At 49.1% G+C, this 20,225-nt stretch overlaps 1 protein-coding gene across 1 annotated transcript in view; it reads right to left on the bottom strand.

Moving 5' to 3' along the window:
* The window catches only part of LOC144602590 (uncharacterized), a 63,004-nt gene extending 50,839 nt beyond the window's left edge, over positions 1-12,165 (bottom strand). Inside the window, 7 exon segments of the mRNA XM_078415719.1 lie at positions 332-838; positions 3,049-3,167; positions 3,249-3,271; positions 3,878-4,111; positions 4,201-4,296; positions 5,669-6,326; positions 11,885-12,165. Of these exon segments, the coding sequence (XP_078271845.1) occupies positions 332-838; positions 3,049-3,167; positions 3,249-3,271; positions 3,878-4,111; positions 4,201-4,296; positions 5,669-6,079 (1,390 nt within the window). The 5' untranslated portion in view covers positions 6,080-6,326; positions 11,885-12,165.
* Positions 12,166-20,225: the final 8,060 nt, after the last annotated feature.

The raw sequence follows: 20,225 nt of genomic DNA on the forward strand, positions 1-20,225 counted from the left end.
CCGAGAAGGGTCCAATCCCATTACATTAAAAAAATGTTTTACAAAAGTAATTTCTGTTCCGTTGCCGGACGCGGTTAACTCGTTAAAATGAACGGATCGACAGCTCTGATTCCACTTGCTGTTTATTTCACTCTTCCCACATTTACATTCCCCCGGGTTTTATTTCCGCGCTCACTGGGGTTTTTTTACGACGCGGAATTTGGGGATTAGATGGGAGCCGTTCAGCGCCGACCTGTTGTCCACCGGGTTTCTGCCCCACAGCCCCTGAGCCCCGCTCCTGACGCCGGTCCCGGGATACGACCCTTTTACACACCCGGAGCGGAACCGGAGCAGATTCTCAGCCACTGGTCTACATGCCAAGTCATGAAGAAAGGATAAAGTTTCTCCGTGAATTTATTCCCAGTGGAGGTGTGGAGATGGGACTTGGTGTCCGCGTCGTAAAATGAAACTGTCCCGGACTCGTAACTGAGATAAACTCCCACCCTCCCGGGGATGGGACGGGCGGGGAGACGGGATGGAGAGGAGGTGAATGCATCAAACTCGTCATCCAACCGCCTGATCCTCCAGACTCCAGTCTCCGGGGTCAGTGTGACCTCTCCCTCCCTCTCCACAGACTCTGCGGCGACTCCCAGACTCCAGCCCTCACTCCCCGCCACCTCCACCTCCCAGTAATGTCTCCCCGATGTGAATCCCTCCGATCCCAGCACACACCCCCAGTATGTAAACCTCTTCCCGGTGTCAGGGAGACTCCTCCCGGTCCCGGTCCATCTCACCCTCTTCCGATCCTCAGACACCTCGAGCCGCGCATGCGCTGTTTCCACATCCAGGGTGACGGAGACTGGGGGGAGAAGCAGAGAATCAGAGAGTCCCCGGGGGTCGGGGGGAGACTCGGGCAGCGCGGCCCCGGGACCGGGGGAGAGGCCGCTCGGCCTCAGGCACAGGCGGGCGGACAACTGAAACCCTACCCGGGGTTTCACCCACAACCACATCGGGTGGACAACAGACATCTCCCCCGGAGTTTTTAATCCAGAGATGGAGAGGGGAATTTCGTGAGGTGGGGGAGGGTGGACGAGAAGGACGAGCGTGGAGAGTGAGGAGGACTGGGAGATTGCGGTGGTGAAGGAGAAACGAAGGGGGGGGGGGGGGGGGGTACTCACATATGGAGGCAGATCGGAGCAGGAGGATATTGAGGTGAGTGGTAATTTGAGGTTGTTAAAGAGGAGGTAGAGGTGCGTGGTGGGGTCGTCATGATCACAGTGAAAGGGGGCTGACACGAGGGGCCAGATGACCTGCTCCTGTGTTTTTTTGAGTGGAGGGTGAGACAAAGGGAAGGGTGGGTTTGTTAGTCAATTGGAGTGGGTGCAAAAGGGTTTACAACAACTTCATCAGGTCTGAAGGGCTGGGTTATCTGGTGAATTTGGACAGTCATAATGTCATAAATGAAAGTATTCGAATGAGGCCATTCGGCCCATCAAGTCTACTCCACCATTCAATCGTGGCTGATCTAATTCTCGCTCCTAACCCCTTTCTCCTGCCTTCTCCCTATAACCTCTGACACCTGTACTAACGCAGAATCCAGCGATCTCTGCCTTAAAATGTGGGATCTGGGACCATGGACACATCTGGTCACAGAAGGTTCGAGCCCCCGACCGCTGGAGGACAAAGCAGGGAGGGATTGAACTGTTTTTCACCTTCCATCACAGTGAGGAATATGGAGGGGTCACTGGTGTCCTGTTGCTTTTTCCTGTTATGACTGTATGGCAAATGAAGTTCCTCGTATGTTGCAAAACATACTTGGGTAATAAAGTTTTATTGTCCTTGATTATGCTGCTGGCCTTGCCGAGGCAGCGGGAGGTATAAATCGAGTCAATGGCAGGAGTTTCGGGATTGCGGGAGAGCAGGGAGGGGAGTCTGGAACGGAATGACGGACTGCGCTTCCTGTAAATTGGCATCTGGACCGCGCGCAACTCCACCAACATCCAACAGCAGGGACAAAACTCCTTGAGCTGGAGGGAGACTCCGTGGGAATCTGTGGATCTATTCCCACGGGGTTTCCGCTTCTGATTTCAAACCCCGTGTCTGGAGAGAGCCGGCCGAGCAGAGGAAACGGTGGGGAAAACATTGCAATGAATAACAATAGACACTGGACAATAGGTGCAGGAGGAGGCCATTCAGCCCTTCGAGCCTGCACCACCATTGAATGTGATCATGGCTGATCATTCTCAATCAGTACCCCGTTCCTGCCTTCTCCCCATACCCCCTGACTCCGCTATCCTTAAGAGCTCTATCTAGCTCTCTCTTCAATGCATTCAGAGAACTGGCCTCCACTGCCTTCTGAGGCAGAGAATTCCACAGATTTACAACTCTCTGACTGCAAACGTTTTCCCTCATCTCCGTTTTAAATGGCCTACCCCTTATTCTTAAACTGTGGCCCCTGGTTCTGGACTCCCCCAACATTGGGAACATGTTTCCCCCCTCTAACGTGTCCAGCCCCTTAATAATCTTATATGTTTCGATAAGATCCTCTCTCATCCTTCTAAATTCCAGTGTAATAACGTTCAGCACATCATGCCCACTCTGCTCATTAACCCCCCACCCCCTACATCTCCATCGTTTCGAATGCATGTGATCCAATCTCTACTTGTACTCTATCTCCCCCCTGGCTGACCTACAGGGAATCAGGAGGGCTAGAAAGAACAATGAAGGATCCTTGGCGAGTCGGATGGAAGATAATTCCAAGGCATGTTGTACAGACATTAAACGCAAGCGATTAACAGTGAAGCGAGGGGGGCCCATGTTGGATAAAGGAGGTAATTCACGCCTGGAACGAGAGTAAGTTGAAGAGTCCCATGTCCAATATTAAATATGCCCTTTACATGTAATGAATTAGGGGCTAGTTAAATCAAGGGATATGGTGAGAAGGCAGGCACGGGTTATTGATTGTGGACGATCAGTTATCATCACAATGAATGGCGGTGCCGGCTCGATTGGCCTCCTCCTGCACATATTTTCTATGTTTCTAATACTTACAGATCATTTATGTTTTACCTCTTTTAACGTAATCAGTCGTTTTTCTCAACACCGTGTTCAACAAAAATGGGTGATCGAACTTTCCAATGTCCAGGGCGCCGTCTGCTACTGACAGCGACTTGTTATCATCACTTATCCTGCATGAATTACACACCTGGTTATAAGACCCGCATCAACGATTTCTGAGTTAATTACCAAAACAGTGCAGAGAGTCTCACCTCCTCTTCTGACGAGTTTCCTCCTGAAATATAAAACATCAGAAAGATCAATTAATTTACACTGAGCGTCCACATCGTGACAGCAGGAGTTTCAGCCAAATTGTTACAATGTGCCGACAGATCCCAGCTCTTAATGCTGATGCGGGGCCGCCAGCAGTCCAGTATGAAGTATTAATTGCAGGTAAAAAGTATATTTAATAATGGACTTTAGTAGACAATAGACAATAGGTGCAGGAGTAGGCCATTCTTTATTACTAGGCCGATGGAGATCCAGCATTGCCCCTTCACACGACCCTGATTACTCTTGCTCCATGTAGGTCAGCAAGGGAGGAACCATATCGTCTATAGTCTCAGTCTGACCCGAAAGGTCTCAACCCGAAACGTCACCCATTCCATCCCTCCAGAAATGCTGCCTGTCCTGCTGAGTTACTCCAGCTTTATGTGTCTACACTGGCTACTGAATTGGAATCTGATCAGGAAGATAAATGGGGAATGCAATGGAGGGGATGGGGTGGAACTCAACAGGGGAGAATGTGCTGGGCGCCAAGTGGGAAGGGTTGGGGGAAATTGGGCATTCATTTTGTGATTGTGCCCTTACACTGAATCAAAGTGAAACTGTAACCCCCTACCTTCAGAAATATCAGATTGTCCGTTTGATTCATCCGCTCCTGTAGCTTTAAGAGTTTCTCTTGAATAGAGTTTATCTCCTCTTGAATCGCTCGTAGATTCTTTTCCATTGGATTTAGAACGCTCTCCTCGTCTTCCCGGAGATCCTTAAGAAAGAGTCGCTCTTTCTCATTGAGAATCTGGCGCAGTTCAGCAAATACCGATGTGATGTAGGTCAACAGGTTCTGTGACTGCTCCTGTCACATGAAAGGTGAAGGTCAATATTATCGAGCCTGGAATCTAAGACAATAGCACAAGATCAGAGAAGGGAAACTGGAAACCTTACCCGGACTCCAGAAATCTTCTCTTTCTGTTGCTGTTCCATTTCCTCCACCGCTGATTTATTTTTTGTGAGAATCTCCAAGGAAGTTTTAATCTGCTCCTGGGATTGAGATTCAGATTCAGTCAGTGAAAGAATTAGACCAGACGGAATCATATCATCATATCATATCATATATATACAGCCGGAAACAGTCCTTTTCGGCCCACCAAGTCCGTGCCGCCCAGCGATCCCCGTACATTAACACTATCCTACACCCACTAGGGACAATTTTTACATTTACCCAGCCAATTAACCTACATGAACCGTGGACACTGAACTCCACATGAAGAAATGTTTACAAACATCCATAAACTGTTGAAGAACTCATCGTGTCAGGAAGCATGGAAAGCAGTGACGGGATCGGTCAAAGTCAACGTGGAATTATGAAGGGGAAATTATGCTTGACTAATCTTCTGGATTTTTTTTGAGGATGTAACAAGTAGAATGGATAAGCTAGAGGCAGTGGATGTGTTGTAGCTGGACTTACAAAAAGCCTTTGACAAGGTCCCACACAAGAGATTAGTGTTCAAAATTAGAACACATGGTATTGGGGGTACAATATTTACATGGATAGAGAACTGGTTGGCAGAAGGAAGCAAAGTGTACAAATTAATGGGTCCTTTTTAGAATGGCAGGCAGTGACTAGTGGGGTGCCGCAGGGTTCGGTGCTGCGACCCCAGTTATTTACAATATATATTAACGATTTAGATGAGGCAATTAAATGTAACATCTCTACGTTTGCCGATGACACAAAGTTTGGTGGGACTGTGAGCTGCGAGGAGGATGCTATTTAGAAGAATGAGAGCGGATCATAGAAACATATAAATTTCTTGGAGGATTGGACAGGATAGATGTCGTAAAATTTTCCCGATGTTGTTGGAGTCCAGAACCAGGGACAACAGTTTATGAATAAGGGGTCGGCCATTTAGGACTGAGATGAGGAAAAACCTTTTCACCCAGAGAGTTGTGAATCTGTAGAATTCTCTGTCACAGAAGGCAGTGGAGGCCAACTCACTGGATGTTTTCAAGAGAGAGTTAAATCAAATTTTAGGGCGAAGGGAATCAAGGGATGTGGGGGAAAAGCAGGAACGGGGTACTGATTTTAGTTGATTCGCCATGATCATATTGAATGGCGATGCTGGCTCGAAGGGCCGAATGGCCTACTCTTGTACCTATTTTTCTATGTTGCTCTGTTCTACGTATCAGCAGAGAGCCGCGGGCTATCTCACCTGCAATGACTGCTGGAGTGCCTGCATGGACGTGAGGGAGAAGGTACAGGGACAGGTGTTTCATCTCCAGCGGTGGCTGGGGCAAGTACCTGGGTAAGGGGTGGTTTGGGTGGGAGGCTGGGTGAACCGAACAGTCGCCGAGCGCGGTCCGCAGAAGGTTGAATGGAAAAATCATCAGCGAATCAAACTCTGTCCGCTTTTACCTGGTAGCTTTCAACAGCTTCTTGAATCGACATGAAGCGATGCTGTCTGTGTTCCCGCGCGTCCACGCAAATCACACACACCAGTTTCTTGTCGGTTTCACAAAACAGCTTCAGTTCTTCCTGATGTTCCTCGCAGTGAAGTTTACTTTCCTTCCCTCCCGTGTTCAGACTCAGTGCTTGAGCTTTCTCAGCGATACTCGCCAAGGCCCGATTTACCCTGAGGGTGCGGTCTGCCGACACCTCTCTACATTCCGGGCAGGAGTTTCTCCCCTCCTTGTCCCAACTCTGTGTGATACAGGAGCGGCAGAAGTTGTGCCCGCACTCCAGTATAACTGGATCGCTGAAGAAATCCAGGCAAATGGGACAAATCGCGTCTTCAGTTAAACTCTGGATCTGGTGTTTCGAAGCCATTTTTAATTCCAAGAACTTCCTGGTTCAAAACGCTCCGCCTTCAGGGAGCGGCGGACCCGCAGGTGTCAACGACACGCCCTGCAGTGCGCGGGGAATTGATTCTGTGCTGAATACTGTTGTTTTGCTGCGAGTGTTCAGCGTGAAGGGCCTCTGGCAATCTGCCACTGATTACACACCAGCAAGAGGCTGGTAACACGTTAAACGAGTCTGAATGTGTCAAAAACCGGGCGGACGAGCGCCGGGCAGTCTAAGGAAGGGCAGAAACGAAATGGAAGACGTATTAAGTTATCTCTACGTAGAGCGTGAAACGGTGGTTAAACATCAACTTAGAGCGACTGCTGTTAAAATAAAATCTGCAATAAAATCGGAGTCCTGGAGAGAATGTTGTGTTGTGAGGTGACAGACCCGCGACAGTCGCTGAGATTTGGTTGCATAAAAAGTAGGAAAGACAATACTCTGTTACTGCGTGCAACACATTCACCTTCTCGGTGAAAGTCGTCTTGTTGAAAGAAACAGCAAGCACATGTGACACACGTGTGTGTGTGTCTGTGTGTGTGTCTGTGTGTGGGTGTTTGTGTGTGTGTGTGGGTGTGTGTGTGGGTGTGTGTGTGGGTGTGTGTGTCTGTGTGTGGGTGTGTGTGTGTCTGTGTGTGGGTGTGTGTCTGTGTGTGTCTGTGTGTGGGTGTGTGTCTGTGTGTGTGTCTGTGTGTCTTGGTGTGGGTGTGTGTGTGGGTGTTTGTGTGTATGTGGGTGTGTGTGTGGGTGTGTGTGTCTGTGTGTGGGTGTGTGTGTGTCTTTGTGTGTGTCTGTGTGTGGGTGTGTGTCTGTGTGTCTTGGTGTGGGTGTGTGTGTGGGTCTGTGTGTGGGTGTGTGTGTCTCTGTGTGTGTGTGTGTGTGTGTGATTGTGTCTGTGTGTGTGTGTGTCTGTGTGTGGGTGTGTTTGTCTGTGTGTGGGTGTGTGTGTGGGTGTGTGTGTGAGTGATTGTGTCTGTGTGGGTGTGTGTGTATGTGTGTGTCTGTGTGTGTGTGTCTGTGTGTGTGTGTCTGTGTCTGTGTGTGGGTGTGTGTGTGTGTGGGTGTGGGTGTCTGTGTGTGGGTCTGTGTGTGTGTGTGTGTGGGTCTGTATGTGTGTGTGTGTGTCTGTGTTTGGGTGTCGGTGTGTGTGTGGGTGTCTGTGTGTGTGTGTGTCTGTGTGTGTGTGTGTCTGGGTGTGTGTGGGTGTGTGTGGGTGTGTGTGTGTGCTTGTGTTACAGTTCTTGGCCTTGTAATAAAAAATAGACAACACATTAATTGTGTGGCTGAGCTTACTTACCCCAGTCTAGTAGACACCGACACTCCAGCAGTTGTCTGGACACACCCAGTGTGTGGGTGTGTGTGTGGGTCTGTGTCTGTGTGTGTGGGTTAGCTGCGAGGGGGACGCTAGGAGGCTGCAGATTGACTTGGATAGATTAGGCGAGTGGGCAAATGCATGGTAGATGCAATATAATGTGGATAAATATGAGGTTATCCACTTTGGCGGCAAGAACAGGAAAGCAGAGTATTACCTGAATGGTGGAATTCTCTGCCACAGAAGGTAATTGAGACCAGTTCATTGGCTATATTTAAGAGGGAGTTAGATGTGGCCCTTGTGGTTAAAGGGATCAGCGGATATGGAGAGAAGGCAGGTACAGGTTACTGAGCTGGATGATCAGCCATGATCATATTGAATGGTGGTGCAGGCTCGAAGGGCCGAATGGCCTACTCCTGCACCTATTTTCTATGTTTCTATGTCATTGTACCTGCTTGCTTCATCACCCACAGAAAACACTGCCCCTCACATTCCCAATGAACCTGACCCCCCCCCCCCTCCCCCCTATCCCGGTAACTGTGTTTGTGTTGTCATTTGTGAGCGGAGCACCAAGGCACATTCCTTGAATGTGCACATACTTGGCCAATAAACTTATTCATTCATTCATGAAAAGGTGAGGCTAAAGGTGAAAAGAGTCAGAAATGGTGTCAGATGAGGAGAGTAGTGAAATGTGAAGCTGCAGGGAGGGGTATGGATACGAGAGTCAGTCTGAAGAAGGTTCTCGACTCAAAACATCATCTATTCCTTTTCATGCTGCCTGATCCGCTGAGTTACTCCAGCACTGTGTGAAACGTCACCTATTCCTTCTCTCCACAGATGCTGCCTGACCCGCTGAGTTAGCCCAGCATTTTGTGTCTACATTCATCAGTGAAAATGTCATTTAGCTTAGTGATACGGCGCAGAAACAGGCCCTTCGGCCCACCGGGTACGCAGCGACCAGCGATCAGGCCGCACTAACACTGCCCTACACACACACAAGGGACAATCTCTAATTTTACAGAAGCCAATTAACCTACAAGCCTGTCGGTCTTGAGAGGTTTGGAGGGAATAATGTCGGTAGTAAAGAAAGCAAACTCAATGCTAGCATTTATTTCAAGAGGGCTTGTGTACAAAAACAGGGGGTGTTATGCTGAGGCTCTATAAGGCACTGGTCAGGCCCCATTTGGAATATTGTCAGCAATTTTCGCTGTACTCGCTGGAGTTTAGAAGAATGAGGGGGGACCTCATTGAAACTTCACCGAATAGTGAAAGACCCGGATCGGGTGGATGTGGAGAGGATGTTTCCACTAGTGGGAGAGTCTAGGACCAGAGGGCACAGCCTCAGAATTAAAGGACTTTCCGTCAGGAAGGAGATGAGGAGGAATTTACTTAGCCAGTGGGTGGTGAATCTGTGGGATTCTTTGCCACAGACGGCTGTGGAGGGCACAAGTCAGTGGACTTGGTCTCCAAATTTGAGGAAGGATATTCTTGCTATTGAGGGCGTGCAGCGTAGGTTTACTCAGTTAATTCCCGGAATGGCGGGACTGTCTTGAAAGACTGGATCGACTGGTTTGTATACACTGGAATTTAGAAGGATGAGAGGAGATCTTATCGAAACGTATAAGATTATTAAGGGGTTGGACAGGTTAGAGGCAGGAAACATTATCCCAATGTTGGGGGAGTCCAGAACAAGGGGCCACAGTTTAAGAATAAGGGGTCGGCCATTTAGAACTGAGATGAGGAAAAACATTTTCAGTCAGAGAGTTGTGAATGTGTGGAATTCTCTGCCTCAGAAGGCAGTGGAGGCCAATTCTCTGAATGCATTCAAGAGAGAGCTAGATAGAGGTCTTAAGGATAGCGGAGTCAGGGGGTATGGGGAGAAGGCAGGAACGGGGTACTGATTGAGAATGATCAGCCATGATCACATTGAATGGCGGTGCTGGCTCGAAGGGCCGAATGGCCTCCTCCTGCACCTATTGTCTTTTGGATATTTTTAAGGCAGAGATAGATAAATTATTGGTCAGTGCGGGTGTCAGGGGTTATGGGGAGAAGGCAGGAGAATGGGGTTAGGAGGGAGAGATAAATCAGTCGTGATTGAATGGTGGAGTAGACCTGATGGGCCGAATGGTCCAATTCTACACCTATCACATATGACCTAAACCGGAGATCCCGGAGACAACCCACGCAGGTCACGGGGAGAAAGTACAGATTCCACACAGACAGCACCCGTGGTCAGGATCGAACCCTGGTCTCTGGCGCTGTGAGGCAGCAGCTCTACCGCTGTGCCACCATTGTACATCATGATGTATCTATCTGTACGTCGTTGGTGAGACCACAGTTCTAGCACCCAGCTACAGGGAGGTGGCATGGTGCTGGAGAGGGTGCAGAAGGGATAGACCAGCTTGGCACGGGCACAGTGGGGGTTAGGTTACAGGGAGCCACTGCACAGGGTAGGTCCCTACTCGGGGGATGAGGGGGATTCTTGTTGAGGTGTATAAAACCATGAGGGGCGTTGGTAATGTGGATGGTCACAGCCCTTTTCCCCAGGGTGTGGTGATCTTAAACAAGAGTGTAGATGCAATAAACTGGAGTAACTCAGTGGGTCAGGCAGCATCTGTGGAGAACATGGATAGGTGACGTTTCACAGAGTGCTGGAGTATCTCAGCGGGTCGGGCAGCATCTGTGGAGAACATGGATAGGTGACGTTTCACAGAGTGTTGAGGTAACTCAGCCGGTCAGGCATCATCTGTGGGGAACATGGATAGGTGACGTTTCACAGAGTGCTGGAGTAACTCAGCGGGTCAGGCAGCATCTGTGGGGAACATGGATAGGTGACGTTTCACAGAGTGCTGGAGTAACTCAGCAGGACAGGCAGCATCTGTGGAGAAAAGGAATAGATGATGTTTTGAGTCGAGAACCTTCTTCAGAGTGACTCTCATATCCATACCCCTCCCTGCAGCTTCACATTTCACTACTCTCCTCATCTGACCCCCTTTCTGACTCTTTTCACCTTTAGCCTCACCTTTTCATGAATGAATGAATAAGTTGATGAATGAATGAATAAGTTTATTAGCCAAGTATGTGCACATTCAAGGAATGTGCCTTGGTGCTCCGCTCACAAATGACAACACAAACACACAGTTACCCGGAGAGGGGGGGGGGGTCAGGTTCAATGGGAATGTGAGGGGCAATGTTTTCTGTGGGTGATGAAACTGGCAGGTACAATGACATAGAAACATAGAAAATAGGTGCAGGAGTAGGCCATTCAGCCCTTCGAACCTGCACCACCATTCAATATGATCATGGCTGATCATCCAGCTCAGTAACCTGTACCTGCCTTCTCTCCATACCCCCTGATCCCTTTAGCCATAAGGGCCACATCTAACTCCCTCTTAAATATTGCCAATGAACTGGCCTCAACTACCTTCTGTGGCAGAGAATTCCACAGACTCACCACTCTCTGTGTGAAGAAATGTTTTTTCATCTCGGTCCTAAAAGACTTCCCCCTTATCCTTAAGCTGCGACCCCTGGTTCTGGACTTCCCCAACATCGGGAACAATCTTCCCGAATCTAGGCTCTCCAACCCCTTAAGAATTTTATATGTTTCTATCAGATCCCTCCTCAGTCTTCTAAATTCCAGCGAGTATAAGCCTAGTCTATCCAGTCTTTCTTCATATGAAAGTCCTGCTATCCCAGGGATCAATCTGATAAACCTTCTCTGTACTCCCTCTAAGGCTAGAATGTCTTTCTTCAGATTAGGAGACCAAAACTGTACACAATACTCCAGGTGCGGTCTCACCAAGGCCCTGTACAACTGCAGCAGAACCTCCCTGCTCCTATACTCAAATCCCCTCGCTATGAATGCCAACATACCATTCGCTTTCTTCACTGCCTGCTGCACCTGCACGCTTGCTTTCAATGACTGGTGTACCATGACACCCAGGTCACATTGCATCTCCCCTTTTCCTAATTGGCCACCATTCAGGTAATACACTGCTTTCCTGTTCATGCCGCCAAAGTGGATAACGTCATATTTATCCACATTATATTGCATCTGCCATGCATTTGCCCACTCGCCTAATCTATCCAAGTCACTCTGCAGCCTCCTAGCATCCTCCTCACAGCTAACACTGCCACCCAGCTTCGTGTCATCCGCAAACTTGCATTCAATTCCCTCGTCCAAATCATTAATATATATTGTAAATAGCTGGGGTCCCAGCACTGAGCCTTGCGGTACCCCACTAGTCACTGCCTGCCATTCCGAAAAGGACCCGTTTATTCCTACTCTTTGCTTCCTGTCCGCCAACCAGTTCTCTATCCACCTCAACACCGAACCCCCAGTACCGTGTGCTTTAAGTTTGTTACACCAATCTCCTATGTGGGATCTTGTCGAAGGCCTTCTGAAAGTCCAGATATAACACATCGACTGGTTCTCCCTTATCCACTCTACTGGTTACATCCTCGAAACATTCTATGACCTTGTTGTGTTGCAGGTCTCCACACTGCGGCTCTGTGCGGTACAAGAACGTCGGCCACCGTGGACTCGGTCACCACTGTCCCCATGGGTGGGATGGTGAGGTTCCCCGTCCAGCCCCACAGCCACGAGAAGATCAGGGTGTCGATGTGGCGTCTCCATCCCGACCTGCCGATCCTGGATTGGAAGTCTTACAGCCCGGAGAGTCCGTCCTGGATCCACCCGTCCTACAGGGACAGAGTCCGCTTCCGACTGGACGGTGAAATCGGGCTGTGGGCCGTGGGTCTCGGTGACCAGGGGACCTATGAGATAGAGACAAACTACTTTGACAGGGAGCCGAGGAACCGCGACGTGGAGCACTTTGAGCTGCGCGTGGTCAGTGAGTAGTGGCGTAGAGAGTTGCACAGCACCCACACTGGCTCTTCGGCCCACACGGCCCATGCTGACCCAGTGGGGCATTCTGGCCTTGTCCCACCCGCTTGCGCACGGCACTCTCCGTGAATGAATGCTTCCTTGTCACATCTGACAAGGCGCTGTGATACATTTTTTTCTTCTTGTTCGCAAGCAAGGTATGCAAAGAATCGCCACATAAAGGGCACCGGAAAAGTTACAAATGATTCCATTTTACACAAACCATTATTGACACATACCATCTGAGCTCCCCCGTGGCCAACAGACCCCAGAAAACAGCACAGGAATAATGTTTGTACCGAACATGAAGCCAATGCAAACTGATCTCCCCTGCCTGAACATGATCCCTCTCCCTCCATTCCAGCATTTCTCAGCAGAACCCTGGAAATAATTTTCATGTCTCAGGGAACCCCCGCATAAATTTATTATATATTTTTATTAATCTCTCTCTTAATTAATTAATCTATATACAAAAACTCTTCGAAGGTATTGATTCACAAAATGCTGGAGTAACTCAGCAGGTCAGGCAGCATCTCGGGAGAGAAGGAATGGGTGGCGTTCCGGGTCGAGACCCTTCCTTCTCTCCCGAGATGCTGCCTGACCTGCTGAGGGGTCGGCCATTTAGAACTAAGAGGAGGAAAAACTTTTTCAGTCAGAAAGTTGTGAATCTGTGGAATTCTCTGCCTCAGAAGGCAGTGGAGGCCAATTCTCTGAATGCATTCAAGAGAGAGCTAGATAGAGCTCTTAAGGATAGCGGAGTCAGGGGGTATGGGGAGAAGGCAGGAAAGGGGTACTGATTGAGAATGGCAAAAACAAGGAGGCAGATTATTTTCTCAATGGTGTTAGGTCAAGTAAGGGGGAGGTGCAGCGAGACCTGGGTGTCCTTGTACACCAGTCACTGAAAGTTGGCGTGCAGGTACAGCAGGCAGTGAAGAAAGCTAATGGCATGTTGGCCTTCATAACAAGAGGATTTCAGTATGGGAGTAAAGAGGTCCTTCTGCAGTTGTACAAGGCCTTTGTAAGACCACATCTGGAGTATTGTGTACAGTTTTGGTCTCCTAGTTTGAGGAAGGACATCCTTGTAATTGAGGCATTGCAGCGTAGGTTCACGAAATTGATCCCTCGGATGGTGGGACTGACATATAAGGAAAGATTGGAAAGACTAGTGTACTCAATGGGCCAATAGACAATAGGTGCAGGAGGAGGCCATTCGGCCCTTCGAGCCAGCACCGCCATTGAATGTGATCATGGCTGATCATTCTCAATCAGTACCCCGTTCCTGCCTTCCAGGAGCGGTGCATCAGGCAGGGTCCCGACCCCCAGGCCCTGACCGTCTCACTACCCCACAGACGCTGCCCGACCTGCGGCCGATTCCCTGCGGACCGGGAAGGGGGGAGGGCAGGTCAGGGCGCGGGGACTGTCAGCACTGCTGTGTTGGAGAGGACATTTTACAGAATTAACATTGTAACCCACGCCCCCAGGGTGTGTAAACTAAACCAACTCTGCACCACAGTGGGTTGAACTGATTTAAATTATTTCACATCATCAAATACATGCTGAGATATTTGTTTGGAGTGTACACGCAGTGATTGGCCCTTCCACCTCTGGAGATATGTGGAGAGCGGTCTTTACACTTTGGAGATACAGCGTGGAAACTGGCCCTCCGAGCCCACACCGACCAGCGCACTAACACCATCCCAAACACGCGCCAACATTTACAACTTTACCAAAGGCAATTAGCAAACACACCTGTCCGTCTTTGAAGTGTGGAAAGAAACTGAACGTTGGCGCGCAGGTACAGCAGGCAGTGAAGAAAGCTAATGGCCTTCATAACGAGAGGATTTGAGTATAAGAGCAAAGAGGTACTTCTGCAGTTGTACAGGGGCCCTGGTGAGACCACACCTGGAGTATTGTGTGCAGTTTTGGTCTCGTAATTTGAGGAAGGACGTCCTTGCTATTGAGGCAGTGCAGCGTAGGTTCACCTGGTTAATCCCCGGGATGGCGGGACTGTCATATGAGGAAAGATTGGAAAGACTGGGCTTGTATTCGCTGTAGTTTGGAAGGATGAGAGTTGATCTTATAGAGACTTATACAATTATAAAAAGGACTGGACAAGCTAGATGCAGGAAAAATGTTCCCAATGTTGGGGGAGTCCAGAACCAGGTGCCACACAGTCCAAGAAGAAAAGGGAGGCCGTTTAAAACTGAGGTGAGAATAAACTTTTTCACCCAGAGTTGTGAATTTGTGGAATTCTCTGCCACAGAGGGCAGTGGAAGCCAATTCACTGGATGGATTTAAAAGAGAGTTAGATAGAGCTCTAGGGGCTAGTGGAATCAAGGGATATGGGGAGAAGGCAGGCACGGGTTACTGATTGTGGATGATCAGCCCTGATCACAATGAATGGCGGTGCTGGCTCGATGGGCTAAATGGCCTCCTCCTGCACCTATTTTCTATGTTTCTATGTGTCCATGTTAATCAGGAGAAAACCCGCAGGGAGAGCGTACAAATTCTGCACAAACGACACCAACAGTGTGGATTGAACCTGGCTCTCTGGCGCTGTGAGGCAGCAACTCTACCCAGTCTCTGGTGGAGAGCAAGGTGTGATCTGTTTACATATTCTGTTGTTGTTGTTGTTGTATTTTCTGTTGTGCTGCAGCAAGTAAGAATTTCATTGTTCTATCTGGGACACACGACAATAAAACGCTCTTGACTCCAGACTCTTGAGAGGAGAAGTGGGACAGGGAGGCTCAGGAAGGTGAATTCTGGCTGTTAATAGAACAGTGACCAATGTCAGATGTGGACAAGTACTGAAGTGTTGATGGGTGTTCTGTGGACACCTGCTCTGTGTCATCACCTGTCCATGTACCTGCCCTGTGTCATCACCTGTCCATGTACCTGCCCTGTGTCATCACCTGTCCATGTACTTGCCCTGTGTCATCACCTGTCCATGTACCTGGTCTGTGACAGTACCTGTGTCAGTACCTGTCCATGTACCTGCCCTGTGTCATCACCTGTCCATGTACCTGCCCTGTGTCATCACCTGTCCTTGCACCTGGTCTGTGTCAGTACCTGTCCATGTACCTGCCCTCTGTCATCACCTGTCCAAGTACCTGCCCTGTGTCATCACCTGTCCTTGCACCTGGTCTGTGACAATACGTGTGTCAGTACCTGTCAATGTACCTGCCCTGTGTCATCACCTGTCCATGTACCTGGTCTGTGACAGTACCTGTCCATGTACCTGACCTCTGTCATCACCTGTCCATTTATCTGCACTCTGTCGGTACCTGTGATGGACTGGGCAGTGTGCATGTACCTGCCCTGTGTTAGTACCTGTCCATGTACAATAGACAATAGGTGCAGGAGTAGGCCATTCAGCCCTTCGAGCCAGCACCACCATTCAATGCGATCATGGCTGATCACTCTCAATCAGTACCCCGTTCCTGCCTTCTCCCCATACCCTCACTCCGCTATCCTTAAGAACTCTATCCAGCTCTCTCTTGAAAGCATCCAACGAACTGGCCTCCACTGCCTTCTGAGGCAGAGAATTCCACACTTTCACCACTCTCTGACTGAAAAAGTTCTTCCTCATCTCCGTTCTGAATGGCCTACCCCTTATTCTTAAACTGTGGCCCCTTGTTCTGGACTCCCCCAACATTGGGAACATGTTTCCTGCCTCTAATGTGTCCAATCCCCTAATTATCTTATGTTTCAATAAGATCCCCCCTCATCCTTCTAAATTCCAGTGTATACAAGCCTAATTGCTCCAGCCTTTCAACATACGACAGTCCCGCCATTCCGGGAATTAACCTAGTGAACCTACGCTGCACGCCCTCAATAGCAAGAATATCCTTCCTCAAATTTGGAGACCAAAACTGCACACAGTACTCCAGGTGCGGTCTCACCAGGGCCCGGTACAACTGTAGAAGGACATCTTTGCTCCTATACTCAACTCCTCTTGTTATGAAGGCCAACATTCCATTGGCTTTCTTCACTGCCTGCTGTACCTGCATGCTTCCTTTCAGTGACTGATGCACTAGGACACCCAGATCTCGTTGAACATCCCCTCTTCCTAACTTGACACCATTCAGATAATAATCTGCCTTTCTATTCTTACTTCCAAAGTGAATAACCTCACACTTATCTACATTAAACTGCATCTGCCATGTATCCGCCCACTCACACAACCTGTCCAAGTCACCCTGCAGCCTTATTGCATCTTCCTCACAATTCACACTACCCCCCAGCTTAGTATCATCTGCAAATTTGCTAATGGTACTTTTAATCCCTTCATCTAAGTCATTAATGTATATCGTAAATAGCTGGGGTCCCAGCACCGAACCTTGCGGTACCCCACTGGTCACTGCCTGCCATTCCGAAAGGGACCCATTTATCCCCACTCTTTGCTTTCTGTCTGTCAACCAATTTTCTATCCATGTCAGTACCCTACCCCCAATACAATGTGCTCTAATTTTGCCCACTAATCTCCTATGTGGGACCGTGTCGAAGGCTTTCTGAAAGTCGAGGTACACCACATCCACTGACTCTCCCCTGTCAATTTTCCTAGTTACATCCTCAAAAAATTCCAGTAGATTTGTCAAGCATGATTTCCCCTTCGTAAATCCATGCTGCCCTGTGTTGGTATCTGTGACAGTACCTGTCCATGTACCTGCCCTGTGTTGGTACCTGTGACAGTACCTGTCCATGTACCTGCCCTGTGTTGGTACCTGTGATGGACTGGGCCATGTACCTGCCGTGTGTCAGTACATGTGATGGACCGGGCAGTGTCCATGTACCTGCCCTGTGACTGTACCTGTCCATGTACCTGCCCTGTGTTGGTACCTGTGATGGACTGGGCCATGTACCTGCCCTATGTCAGTACCTGTCCATGTACCTGCCCTGTGTCAGTACCTGTCCATGTACCTGCCCTGTGTCAGTACCTGTCCATGTACCTGTCCTGTGTCAGTACCTGTGATGGACCGGGCAGTGTCTGTGTACCTGCCCTGTGTCAGTATCAGTGATGGACCGGGCAGTGTGCATGTACCTGCCCTGTGTCAACTCTATCAGACATCCACAGGTGTACACTAGAGTGCACACTGACTGGCTGCATCACGACCAGCTTCAGCAACTCAACACCCAGGAACGAAGGAGACTACAGAGAGTGGTAGACACTGCCCGGTCCATCACGGGTACTCACCTCCCCACCATCGCCCGGTCCATCACGGTACTCACCTCCCCAACATCGAAGGGATCTACAGGAGGAGCTGCCTCAAGAAGGCAGCCAGCATCATCAGAGACCCACACCACCCTGGCCACACTCTCATTGACCCACACCACCCTGGCCACACTCTCACTGACCCACACCACCCTGGCCACACTCTCTGACCCACACCACCCTGGCCACACTCTCACTGACCCACACCACCCTGGCCACACTGTCATCTCGCTGCCACCATCGGGATGAAGGTACAGGAGCCTGAATACGTCACACCTCCAGATTCAGGGGCAGTTTCTTCCCGGCTGTTATCAGGCAACTGAACCATCCTATCACCAACCAGAGAGCGGTCCTGACCTCCCATCTACCTCACTGGAGACCCTCGGACTATCTTTAATCTTGCACTAAATGTTATTCCCTTTATCCTGTATTTGTACACTGTACATAGCTTGTTGGTAATCATGTATAGTCTTTCCACTGGCTGGATAGCACACAACAAAAATGCTTTTCACTGTACACGAAACTAACCCAGTGTAGATTTATTTGCAGGAAACATCAACTGTTTAAAGTTCACTGGACCAAGTGGACCTGTTGGGCCCAAACCTCTCCTGCATTGGTGCAGCACCCTCTCCTCCCCCCCAAGGAGATAGATTTAAACTTTAAAATGTGAATAACTTTAAAAATATAACACCAATTTCAATGAAACTTCTTCCATTAGCACCAAAGGGACGATCTGGGCCTAAAATACGTTATCATGTACCGTTTTGGCTGTAATTCAGGAACAAACAAACAAACAAACAAGAGTTTTAGTATGTAGATAAGTGATAGGAGAAGAAGTGATAAGCCATTCGGCCCATCAGGTCTACTCCGCCATTCAATGATGGCTGATCAATCTCTCCCTCCTAACCTCATTCTCCTGTCTTCTCCCCATAACTAATCAAGAATCTATCTATCTCTGCCTTAACAATATCCACTGACTTGTGGCCTCCACAGCCGTCTGTGGCAAAGAATCCCACAGATTCACTGCCCTAAAGAAATACCTTCTCATCTCCTTCCTAAAGGAACCATCCTTTAATTCTGAGGCTGTGACCTCTGGTCCTCGACTCTCCCACTAAAGGAAGCTCGGGATTGGAATTAAATGCAGCACAGAATTCCCTTCCAGCTCAATGAGGTACGCCACAGGCAGATGGTGGAGACTGTTTTTGGAAAAGGATACAGTCTTTAATGGAGGCATTAGGCCAAGACCCGCAGCCTGGAGTTGATCTGCAGCCGCCTGGGCCTAGAGTTCTCTCTACGGCGGGGCCTAGCTTTGGATCCACAGCCTGGGCCTGGAGTTGATCCGCAGCAGCCTGGGCCTAGAGTTCTCTCTATGGCGGGGCCTAGCTTTGGATCCACAGCCAGGGCCTGGAGTTGATCCGCAGCAGCCTGGGCCTAGAGTTCTCTCTATGGCAGGGCCTAGCCTTGGATCCACAGCCTGGGTCTGGAGTTGCACAGCTGGCCTTTCCCCTCTGCCTTTAGTCTCCTAGCCTTGGCCCCCAGGGGGGAGGGAAGGTGGCGGGGGGAGGGGGAAGGTGGCGGGGGGGGAGGAGGGAAGGGGGAAGGTGGTGGTGGGGAGAGTGATGGAAATGGGTTTTAGGAACTAGGGGTAAGATAAGGTCCGTGAGGCTGAGGTTGGGAAGGAAGGGGGGGGGGATTGAGGCACGAGACCAGAAACTTACTGTTTATAAATACGAATAGGCATAATAGGCTTGATATTGAATCGGGTGGAAGAAAACAGGCCGAAGAGTATCCAAAAGATCAAGCCTAGTAATAACAGGTGATAGGTTCTTTTAAAAAAAAAAATTTTTTTTTTAAATTAAATTTAAATTAATTTTTTTAAAAATAGGTGCAGGAGTAGGCCATTCGGCCCTTCGAGCCTGCACCGCCATTCAATATGATCATAGATGATCATCCAACTCAGTATCCCGTACCTGCCTTCTCTCCATACCCCCTGATCCCTTTAGCCACAAGGGCCACATCTAATTCCCTCTTAAATATAGCCAATGAACTGGCCTCAACTACCTTCTGTGACAGAGAATTCCACAGATTCACCACTCTCTATGTGAAAAAAAAACTTTCTCATCTCGGTCCTAAAAGACTTCCCCCTTATCTTTAAAACTGTGACCCCTTGTTCTGGACTTCCCCAACATCGGGAACAATCTTCCAGCATCTAGCCTGTCCAACCCCTTAAGAATTTTGTAAGTTTCTATAAGATCCCCCCTCAATCTTCTGAATTCCAGCGAGTACAAGCCGAGTCTATCCAGTCTTCCTTCATTTGAAAGTCCTGCCATTCCAGGAATCAATCTGGTGAACCTTCTCTGTACTCCCTCTATGGCAAGAATGTCTTTCCTCAGATTAGGAGACCAAAACTGTACACAATACTCCAGGTGTGTTCTCACCAATGCCCTGTACAACTGCAGCAGAACCTCCCTGCTCCTATACTCAAATCCCCTCGCTATGAATGCCAACATACCATTCGCTTTCTTCACTGCCTGGTGCACCTGCATGCCTACTTTCAATGACTGGTGTACCACGACACCCAGGTCTCATTGCATCTCCCCTTCTCCTAGGCCATCATTCATATAATAGTCTGCTTTCCTGTTCTTGCCACCAAAGTGGGTAACCTCACATTTATCCACATTTACCTGCCATGCATTTGCCCTCACCTAACCTATCCAAGTCA

This window comes from Rhinoraja longicauda, chromosome 19 (assembly GCF_053455715.1).
Source record: "Rhinoraja longicauda isolate Sanriku21f chromosome 19, sRhiLon1.1, whole genome shotgun sequence".
NCBI lineage: Eukaryota > Metazoa > Chordata > Chondrichthyes > Rajiformes > Arhynchobatidae > Rhinoraja > Rhinoraja longicauda.